General features: G+C 35.4%; 2 protein-coding genes and 1 long non-coding RNA gene across 9 annotated transcripts; all 3 read right to left on the reverse strand.

Annotated features, from left to right (window-relative positions):
• On the reverse strand, window positions 306-5,457 carry LOC107622853 (TMV resistance protein N). Of its 7 annotated transcripts, none has more exons than XM_021115148.1 (6): window positions 4,550-5,433; window positions 2,953-4,045; window positions 2,475-2,807; window positions 1,376-2,371; window positions 960-1,184; window positions 306-926 (listed from the first exon to the last, which is right to left on the reverse strand). In XM_021115148.1, the coding sequence occupies exons 1-6, from the start codon at window positions 5,059-5,061 to the stop codon at window positions 600-602; spliced, it is 3,486 nt and encodes a 1,161-aa protein (XP_020970807.1). In that variant the 5' UTR covers window positions 5,062-5,433; the 3' UTR covers window positions 306-599. The 7 variants fall into 7 exon arrangements, 6 of the variants coding, with proteins under 6 accessions (XP_020970807.1, XP_020970809.1, XP_020970808.1 ...); XM_021115150.1 differs by adding an exon at window positions 4,304-4,310 and having other exon boundaries at window positions 306-1,184; window positions 2,953-3,630; window positions 4,550-5,431; XM_021115149.1 differs by having other exon boundaries at window positions 306-1,184; window positions 2,475-2,708; window positions 2,769-2,807; window positions 4,550-5,426.
• Window positions 5,899-7,245, reverse strand: LOC107622928. Its single transcript, XR_001616300.2, has 2 exons — window positions 6,965-7,245; window positions 5,899-6,147 (listed from the first exon to the last, which is right to left on the reverse strand). It is a non-coding gene; the product is annotated as an uncharacterized LOC107622928 (long non-coding RNA).
• On the reverse strand, window positions 8,737-9,495 carry LOC110268627 (toll/interleukin-1 receptor-like protein). Its single transcript, XM_021115156.1, has one exon. The coding sequence runs from the start codon at window positions 9,250-9,252 to the stop codon at window positions 8,737-8,739; it is 516 nt and encodes a 171-aa protein (XP_020970815.1). The 5' UTR covers window positions 9,253-9,495.

Here is a 10,932-nt window from a genome sequence, read left to right on the forward strand (position 1 = left end):
TCTTGTGCATGAAGAACCCCTTCACTCATCATGGACGATCGCACCATCAATAGCCATTGCTTCGTCGATGCATTTCGATCAAATAGGACTCATTCCAGCATATGGCGTCGTTTTGGAGCATAAAGACCAAATTGTCCACCAATATTTTGTTCCCCATCCACATCAGCAACCAAAACGGACAGATCACTCTCCACCCCTCCAGCAATCTCCGTTACCGTTTTGAGTCCCAATTCGACAGAAGGGCATAATTGTCACGCGTTTCATATGGTGAGGGATCGAAATGTATTTTTCAATTCTGAAGGACGAAAATGTTCGAGTTTAAAAAAGTTAGGGACCTATTTGTCTTTTATTCTAGAAATTAATTTGTGTTAATAATCAACTCACTCATATGCTTAAACAAGTGTTGAGAGTTTGAATTTCGATTTATGCATGTAACAAATTCTTAAATAAAATTCAAATCCCTTATGGACACAACAACAACATAGGCATTACATACTCGCCCATACGTGTGTATTGCTGTATTGAAGTGTTTTTTTTTTTTTTTGGTCCCTGTGAAGTGTTTGTGTGCGCCGTTGGAGTGGAAGGAAAAGAAAGAAAGGTTATGAGCTTGGTCCATCGTTGTTGTTTATTTTTTGGTTTTTTTCATTAGGCCCTACAGAGGAAGTATGGGAATGATTTCCATAAATATCTTGAAGATCTTCCTTGCACACCAGACGACACCCAGCCTGCACTATTCTCAATGAACCGTCAGACCAACTCGTCAAACCAAACCCATAACCTGTATGCATTCTTTCAAGGTATTCTCCAATGGACAGAAAGAGAATGTAAAGGTGCGGTTGTTTTGGCTCCATAAGAGGAACACTCCTGGTGATCACGTAAGACTCAGCCCTCCAATGATCTTTATCCGGTACCGTTATTTTTTTGGCCTGAATATCTGGTACGAGTATGCGGGACTCTAATGATGTTTGTGTTGCCGTGAAACAAGTGATCTCTGCATCGTAATAGCCCAGAGGCCGATCAGCTACCAGCAAGAAACACAGAGCATATCCCAGCCATTCAGTTGGAGGAGAAGGATGAGGAAATGGTATTTCTGCAAAGGAAGAGGACTTTTGAGGTGCAAACCATGATGGAATTTTATTCCCAGTGATAAACATGTCGAATCGTTTTCTCGGAAAGCAAATCCCCTGAAATTAACATTTTTTTTCCGATAGTTAAGGAACGTGTGATTCTCCTAAGAGAGTAGCCACAATTTCACAAAGACACACAGGAAATAACACAAGCAAAACTAAAAAAGACCTGAAATTGGCATAGAATTGCAATAATGAATAACTGACAGGAATGGATAATTATGTCAAGAAATAGTAGGGTTACAAACCTTAAGGAGGCACTTCCGTTCTCTTGGTAAGTGCCATTGTACAAGTGATGCAAAAATGCTGCATTTGCTAGATGGATGGAATTTAGAAGTTACCAATGAGGCACAGTTGCTTGCATCTACACTTTTTATGCTTAATGGAAGCTCAGGCAATGACTGAAGCTTCTTGCACCAGTTTAGACAAAGATATTCAAGCGTAGTGTGTTTGGAAATGTCGCTTGGTAGGTTAACAAAGTTGTTGCCAGAAAGATCTAAATCCCTCAGCAAAGATAAGCCACAAAAACCATCTGGTATGGATTCAGCAGGTAGATTGCAGTAACTTAAATCTAACCTTATCAAAAGGGATGGACCGCAAACAGCAGATGGAACTCGAAAGCAATTAAACTCAGATGTTGGCCCTTTGCAACCAGCAAATGACACTGCTTTGATGTTTCCTAGATAATATAAAAATAAAGGTAGTTCTTCAATGTTGCTTGCATAAAGTTCTTCCAGATTATTCATTTCCTGTAGGCACTCTGGCAAGCTACGGAGTTTCGAGCAATAAGAAACATTAAGAACTTTGAGGGACTTCAACTTATGAATGGTATCCGGAAGGCAAACAAGATACATGCAATTCTGTAAATGCAAAAGAACAAGTCCAACCAGACATCCTAATGATGAAGGTAGCTCTGTTACAGCAGTTCCATCCAAATGAAGCTCTGCTAGATGTCCCATGCAATTCCCAAAGTCTGGGACAGTGTTCATGTTTGAACAACCAGAAAGATTTAAAACCTTTAATGAACTCATCTCCATTTTACCTGGAAGAGCTTTGAGCCTTTTGCAGCCTTTTAAGTTCAATTGAACAAGTTTCTTGAGGTGCATAACAGATGAGTGGATTTCGGTTAGGCTTGTACAACCTTCAAGAACTAACGATTCGAGATTCGGAACCTCCACAAAGTCAGGGGTTTGGTTTAGATTACCGGAAAAACTCAAGTTGATGCACTTCAACTTATGTAAAATCTGATCAAAAGTATACATGTGAAAGCAAAATTTCAATGTAATTGTGATTTGTGAACATCACTAAAACGTAGTTTGAAAAAAGCAATTAACCAACGGATTTTACCTTTGTTCCGTGCCAAAGTTGTTCAATTTTGCTCCAAGACAAATTGATGTCAACAACATCCAGTTGATCAGTAAGTGGCAGAGTTTTCAGAGGGCATCCTTGCCAGTCAAGAACTCTGAGTGCATAAGGAAGGCACTCAAGGCCATGGGAAAGACGACCCACATTACGTATCTTTAACAACCTTATGTTGCTGGTCTTGGAGAAAGCTTCAGAGCTCCATCTTGCTTCATATGGTTTATTGTAGTACAATGTTGGTAGCATTACTTCAGAGAACCATCTTGCTAATGGTCGAACTCGAGCATCGTCTACTATTGCTTGAATTGCTTCAGTTCCCTGAAATTCAGAATTGTAATTACTCAATAGTGCAATATTGTTGATTAAAAGATAAAACAAATGTTTAAAGAAAAGAAATATCGCATGCCATTTTTTGTTGATCTAAAACCAATCATCCAGTAGTGGCAGAAGAATTGGCACAAACCTTATTTTGTGACAACACACGGCTGATGTCATCTTGAGACCACAATCTACTACGTTTTCCTGGATCATTTGGAGATTCTTGAAACACTATATTCTTTCCCATTTCTTGAAGTAAATCATGCATTTCCAATTGATTACGCCTACCAAGAGTGACCAAAGATTTTTCAATCAAAATTTCAATTCCAATTTGTGAAAAATGACCACAATTTTCTAACACTTCTACTACTTCATCCTTGTCCATGCCTTTGAAGAAACAAGCAATATCCAAAAATATTTCTCTCTCTGTGCTAGACAAACTTTCAAAACTTATTTTCAATGAATTTTGGATTTCAGGGTGTGGAGAACTTCTTATTTGCTTTAAAGCACTATGCCAAGCCTCAGGAGTTCTTCCACAAAGATGGGACCCCAATACTTCAAGTGCCAATGGAAGGCCTCTTGTGTATTCAACCACTTCGCTGCACAAATTCTGATATTGGCTTTTGGGTTGATCTTGTTTAAAAGCTTTCAGACAGAATAAATGAAGGGCTTCTTCCTGAACTAAGCCTTCAAGCTCGCATGTCTGATGCACGCCATGTGCCATTAGCAGATGCTTATCTCTAGTAGTGATTATTATTCTGCTACCGGGACCAAACCATTCTTGTTTTCCGGCTAAGTTCTCTAATTGGCTTCTTTCACTTATATCATCAAGAACAAGGAGGACCTTTTTGTTGTGCAAAGAGTTTGCTATTATTTTTACCCCATCAAACAAATTATGAAAGTAATTACTTCTTACAGAAAGATGAGAAAGAAGTTCCTTTTGGATGTGAACTATGCCATGTTTTGCAGAAACCTCTCTAATGTTTGCTAGAAAGCAACTAAAGTTGAACTGCTCTTCGATTGATTCATATATTAATCTGGCAGTTGTTGTTTTTCCTATGCCTCCCATGCCCCATATACCTATAAAGCGAACATCATCCAACTGCATACCGATGAGTGAATTCAACTTTTTCATCCTTGATTCAACACCAACGAGGTTTCCTACTGATGATGGCAACTTAGGAATCAGTAATTTTTGTATGTGATCAACAATTCTTTCAATCAATGCTGCCTCATGACTGCATAGAGGGAGAAAAAATATAGGCTATGATTATAAATTTCGCATGCCCATGGTTAGGTCTGAAGTTTAATTTTCATGTACTCAAGAATTAATGAATGGATCACAACTTGGATTTTTATGTATCATCTATTTTCTATATACGATGATGATTTATCATTTGAACAAAGAGAAAATTCAAAAACTCGAACACTACTGTCTACTGCACATTTAATGTGTGCTCAAACCATTTACAAAACCATTCATTGTTGATTTTTATATAACTTCTAAACATTATAATGAAAATAGATGGTTATGCATGTCTCTAGAGTATGAGTTAAATCTACTCCTGAAAACTTGAAATACTTGACTATGGGCCAAGAAAATAAACTAATATATATATAGAAGGGATTGGTCACTTTAACTATGTTTGGTGTCCAATTCTCTCATTTTGGTACCAAAAAGTTAAAAAAACTTCAGATCACTAGGGAAAAAAATAATCAAAATGAATGACAAGAGAACTCACTTATCTTTGGAGTCCCAACCGGAATAACTTGCAACTTTTTGCAATGCATCTCTCCATCTTTGGACTTTCCCCTTCTCTTCTTTGAACCTCTCTTCATGTTTTCTGAAAGCTTCTTCAAAGGTTCCTCTCTGATACCTTACATCAGAGGATTCTACACCATAGAAGATAGGAAAAACCACTTGGTTGAACTTTTCCCTGCACTCAACGATGTTTTGCAGCTCATCCAAGCACCATCTTGAGGAAGCATAGTTTGGTGAGAGGACAACAAGCGCAAACATGGACTCTTGAATTCCCTTGATGAGCCCTTTAGATATGATTTCCCCACTCTCAAGGTCATGATCATCCTTGAAAGTTTTGATACAACCCCTTCTTTCCAGTGCAGCATAAAGGTGATCTGTGAAGCCTTTTCTGCTGTCTGCACCCCTGAAACTGATGAATACATGGTTGATCCATCTACGGGTCTTGACGGAGGGAGAGGAAGAGGAAGAAGAAGAAGGTACATCAGTGATCATTGCTGATTCAAGAGTTGACTTTGATTTTGATGCTATTGTTAAGAGTGTGAATATGGTCTTTTTAAGAGCCTTGGTAGGAAAGTGTGTGGAAATTGGAAGCACTGGATTGGGGAAACTTCAGATACAGTTGCAGAAGTTCTAATTGGAAGAAGGCTGAAGAAAACGCCAATGGCAAGGGACAATTTCTCAGAAAGTGTTTGTTGGTAGGCTCCAATCTTCCATGAAACAAATTGTTTGAAATAAAGTGATGTCAACTTTTCAATAAAGTAAAAGTGTTTGAAATAACATAATGTCGCTGTGATATTTGTCATTTGGACAAAGATTTAACATTTTAAAGAAAGAACAAATGAGACGATATATACATGTAAATGCAATATTTAAAAACGAAAATTATTTCAATATTTTTTTGAAAATTGAAAGGTAAATAATCCCTTCTTGTATGTTATCACTTATCAGTTATCACATAATAATTTTAATTACACACGTATTTAACATATAAAATATTTTTTCATATGTTTTATTTGAATATAGAGCATTACCTCTGAATTAAATTCTAAATAATTAACTTATCGCATCATTTTCTTTCTCATAGAACTATAAAACTTGAGAAACACTGGTGTAATCCTAAAGTATATTTCATATGTGTTCCAAAAGCTTATTTTTATGTGTTGGGATTGGTTAAATATGACTATTTCAAGTGTTAAAAACTTAAAATATATAAAACATACCTATTGCATAATAAAACATGAGAGAACATAATTTATCTTCTAATTTCAAGAGAGTATTAGAGGTATTCCTTTAAAAATACATTAATAAATAAATCACTACAATCAATGAAATATTACTTCAGCTGTTTTCTTTGGTTACCAAAATATACCCAATATTCAATTCAACCTCCAAAGGAATGGAATTGTTATATTATAATGTTGCATATTGTTTAATAAAATCTCATTGTAAACTATCTGCTAATTTCAAAGGGAAAAGAAAATTTGGGTCTTCTCATCAGTTGCTTTGAAGCAAAGCACTCTCAAAATCTTGAAGACACAACGTTTGAGCAGAAAATAATACTTAGCTAGAGCCTTCAATCTGCCATATAAAAAAACAGATAAGAGTTTAATATCAGTACACAATACTTTCATGCAAACCAAAGCTATCACTTCCAACGCACAGAGTTTTATTTCAACTGAATCTTTCGCAATCAAATCTGTCTCAACCTTTTGGAAGAATGTAAAATGCAGGAAATGTGTATGTTGAGACTGATTTTGTATATTTGTCTCCAATTCCAAACACATTTTTGTGCCTCTATCTTTATAGTTTTGTCATGTTCTTGCTACCAAACACAGCCGAGGGTAATTGATTCTAGTTTCAACATGCTTATAGACTATAGTGTTTGCATAATTGATTTGAGATCTGCATAGCCTGAACTTCAAGAATTCTCTAGATTTGCATAGTTAAGAGAAAGTAGGATTTATATGAATATATTCAAAGCTTGAGCTATTCTAGAATCAAGAGCATTAACATTGTCAAAACCAAGTTTTCGAAAACAATCAAAGAGAAAAATCACTCCTACTACAAAAATCCTTTCACCATTCTTACAAAAATCACAATCATAAAGGGTGAGTTCATTCCTACTAAAATTAGGGCTAAAATCGGAAATCATAACTTTTGCCAGAATTTGTTCACTTAGCAGACTAAATCTAAGTGACTATCACCATAAATTGATTTCGTAAAGTCAACAAGTGTTTACATAGGTCAATTTTCACATTTTCTTTTTTTCTGTCATGTATTGTTAGTTTGTTACTAATTTTTAATTAAAATTAAAAGCGATTTTGATGCAAATGTGAGGGAAATTGTCAAAATTGAAGGCAATTCCGGAAAAATTAAAGTGTAAAATGGGAAGCACCTGATCAGAAACTGGATTTTGATTACCAGGCAATGATGAAGAGGACTCAAGGTTGGAGACGCGAGCTTGGAGCGCGTGAGAATGGTGGTCAATTTCTGAGGAAAGCGCGTGGCGATCAACCCAAAGGTCCTTCCATATGAAATGAGAGAACACTGCACTTGCTGACACGAATCCCAAGCTCGACCATAGCAACCTTGTTCGCATCATCTTCTTCTTCTTCAATCAGAGAGAGAGAGAGAGAGAGAGAGAGAGGGGAAAAGGCCCTAGCAAAAACGACGTTTCTATAGAGAAGAGGAAGAAGAAGAAGCACTATGAAAAGCGATGTCGTTTCAAGAAAGGGATTATTCATTATTCAATTGAGCCTAATGTTTTGCTTTATTGGCCCATTTAAGTTCGGCCGATTCAGCTTGCGGCCCATTTAGTAACAAGAATAGGATTGGGCTTAAAATGAGAACGGAGTATCTGTACAATGTGTACCATGGGAGTTTAGGGATATTCGATTCAGTAGGATATTAGATGTTTATTATCTCTGGTATCCGGATGGTTATTCTGGATAGTATAATATAGGTATATTGTGTTTCAGAAATTAATAGTATTTTACCCTAGATATTCATTTTTTAACTCATATTGAATCAAATAAATAACCTATTGTACACATTATACAAATATTCCATTGGCTTCCTAGCGGGATTCGACTTAAAAATGTGGTCTGCTATTCGCATATCTCATTGTTTAGTGAGATTGTTCTTTTTAATTAACCACAAATATTGAGACCATTATTTAAAAAAAAATTAAATATATTTTTAAATATTAATAGTTCACAGACCACTAATAACAATAAATTTTAATAGCACTCTAACATTATTCTTATTAAATCCTTAGTTTTGTATTGATTAATTAGGATGTTTTTGAGGAATTAGGAGAAGAAAAAGTATGGAAAGACAATGATATTAGTGTACAATGTGTACAATAGGAATAAAAAAATTAATTTAAATAATAATTAAGTTAGTTAATTTTTAATAATTTTGAATTTTAAATTTAAAAAATAAGGATTTGCAACTGCGGCAGTATATAACCTCCTCTCCGCATGTGACCTGACTTCTTCAGGTACTTTTTTCTCCTTCAGTCTCTTCCCTTCTCACCGGTGAAAGAAGCTCCGCCAGCAACATCAGCCGCCGCCCAAAGGACTGATCGCTGCCGCACTGCGCCTCGCCAAAGTACGCGTCGCGTACTGTGCGTCATTCGCACAGCCTCCCAACGTGCCACCGTGCGCCCCTCCCGCAGCCGGGGGATTTACTGCGTTTTCAACGTGTGGCCCCTCTCGCAGATCTATTCACAGCCGCAATCATAATTTCTAAATAAGGAAAGCCAGTGTAAAATCCAAATTCTCATTGATAGTATGCATACAGAGTGTCAAGTGTTAAAAACTATACCAAGAGTAAGTTTAAAATTTTGTTATCCATGGTTAATTAACTAACTCATCTTCAAATTTTTAACCCGTTCAAAAAAAATTATTCACTATTTTTTTTTTCTTTTCTACTTTTTTTTTTCTATTTCCTTTTCTTAGTTAATTTAAAAAAATGTTAAATATGCTGGATGATGTATGCAGATGGTTATTGATACGTAACTCATAACTTCGGCCATCTAAAAGCTCAGTAACAAACCGATAAGATCAAAACAATAATTGGCCGATATGAATAATAAAAAACGTGGTCAAATAATTGAAGAAACAAGCAATATCCAAAAATATTCAAAATGAATGACAAGAGAGCTCACTTATCTTTGGAGTCCCAACCGGAATAACTTGCAACTTTTTGCAATGCATCTCTCCATCTTTGGACTTTCTCCTTCTCTTCTTTGAACCTCTCTTCATGTTTTCTGAAAGCTTCTTCAAAGGTTCCTCTCTGATACCTTACATCAAAGGATTCTACACCATAGAAGATAGGAAAAACCACTTGGTTGAACTTTTCCCTGCACTCAACGATGTTTTGCAGCTCATCCAAGCACCATCTTGAGGAAGCATAGTTTGGTGAGAGCACAACAAGCGCAAACATGGACTCTTGAATTCCCTTGATGAGCCCTTCAGATATGATTTCCCCCCTCTCAAGGTCATGATCATCCTTGAAAGTTTTGATACAACCCCTTCTTTCCAGTGCAGCATAAAGGTGATCTGTGAAGCCTTTTCTGCTGTCTTCACCCCTGAAACTGATGAATACATGGTTGATCCATCTACAGGTCTTGACGGAGGGAGAGGGAGAGGAAGAAGAAGAAGGTACATCAGTGATCATTGCTGATTCAAGAGTTGACTTTGATTTTGATGCTATTGTTAAGAGTATGAATATGGTCTTTTTAAGAGCCTTGGTAGGAATGTGTGTGGAAATTGGAATCACTGGATCGGGGAAACTTCAGATACAGTTGCAGAAATTCTAATTGAAAGAAGGCTGAAGAAAACGCCAATGGCAAGGGACAATTTCTCAGAAAGTGTTTGTTGGTAGGCTCCATCTTCCATTAAACAGATTGTTTGAAATAACATTGTTCAAAGAAGTGATGTCAACTTTTCATTAAAGTAAACAAAGAAAATGCAATATTTGAAAATGACAATTATTTCGATATTTTTTTTGAAAATTGAAAGGTAAATAATCCATTCTTATATGTTATCACTTATCACATAATAAGTTTAATTACACACGTATTTAACATATAAAATATTTTTTCATATGTTTTATTTGAATATAGAGCATTACCTCTGAATTAAATTCTAAATAATTAACTTATCGCATCATTTTCTTTCTCATAGAACTATAAAACTTGAGAAACACTTGTGTAGTGCTAAAGTATATTTCATATGTGTTCCAAAAGCTTATTTTTATGTGTTGGGATTGGTTAAATATGATTATTTCAAGTGTTAAAATATATAAAACATACCTATTGCATAACAAAACATGAGAGAAGATAATTTATCTTCTAATTTCAAAAGAGTATTAGAGGAATTTTCTTTAAAAATACATTAATAAATATTCCTATGGGAGGTACTGACTTAATAAAAAATCCCCCCTTAAGTAAATAATTACTAGTACCTCTTTGTTAGATTTCAATCCATTCTAATTCTAATTGAAACAATTTACTGAAATCTGAATTAGCAATAATTTTCATGAGATGAATCACTACAATCAATGAAATATTACTTCAGCTGTTTTCTTTGGTTACCAAAATATACCCAATATTCAATTCAACATCCAAAGGAATGGAATTGTTATATTATAATGTTGCATACTGTTTAATAAAATCTCCTTGTAAACTATCTGCTAATTTCAAAGGGAAAAGAAAATTAGGGTCTTTTCATCAGTTGCTTTGAAGCAAAGCACTCTCAAAATCTTGAAGACACAACATTTGAGCAGAAAATAATACTTAGCCAGAGCCTTCAATCTGCCATATAAAAAAAACAGATAAGAGTTTAATCAGTACACAATACTTTCATGCAAACCAAAGCTATCACTTCCAACACACAGTTTTATTTCAACTGAATCTTTCGCAATCAAATCTGTCTCAACTTTTTAGCAGAATGTAAAATGCAGGAAATGTGTATGTTGAGATTGATTATCTTGTATATTTGTCTCCAATTCCAAACACATTTTGTGCCTCTATCTTTATAGTTTTGTTCATGTTCTTGCTACCAAACACAGCCGAGGGTAATTATTCTAGTTTCAACATGCTTATAGACTATAGTGTTTGCATAATTGATTTGAGATTTGCATAGCCTGAACTTCAAGAACTCTCTAGATTTGCGTAGTTAAGAGAAAGTAGGATTTATAAGAACATAGTCAAAGCACAAGTGGGTAGGTTTGATGCAGAATATGCTCGAGAAAAAATGATATCAATGTTTGTTCGCGAGGAACTTCTTTTTCGATTTGTAGAAAGTCAATATTTTAAAGAATATTCAGCGGCTTTGTAACCAGGATTCAACACTC

The sequence above is a fragment of the Arachis ipaensis genome, chromosome B02 (assembly GCF_000816755.2).
Source record: "Arachis ipaensis cultivar K30076 chromosome B02, Araip1.1, whole genome shotgun sequence".
In the NCBI taxonomy this organism is placed as follows: domain Eukaryota; kingdom Viridiplantae; phylum Streptophyta; class Magnoliopsida; order Fabales; family Fabaceae; genus Arachis; species Arachis ipaensis.

What these genes read in the sequence shown, in the direction of transcription:
- LOC107622853 (XM_021115147.1), bottom strand. Translation starts at nt 5,061, where the DNA reads ATGATCACTGATGTACCTTCTTCTTCTTCCTCTTCCTCTCCCTCCGTC. An exon ending in GTGTGTTGTCACAAAATAAG is followed by an intron (nt 2,808 to 2,952) that starts GTTTGTGCCAAT and finishes TCTGAATTTCAG; the next exon opens with GGAACTGAAGCAATTCAAGC. An exon ending in AACGGAAGTGCCTCCTTAAG is followed by an intron (nt 1,185 to 1,375) that starts GTTTGTAACCCT and finishes TGTTAATTTCAG; the next exon opens with GGGATTTGCTTTCCGAGAAA.
- LOC110268627 (XM_021115156.1), bottom strand. Translation starts at nt 9,252, where the DNA reads ATGATCACTGATGTACCTTCTTCTTCTTCCTCTCCCTCTCCCTCCGTC.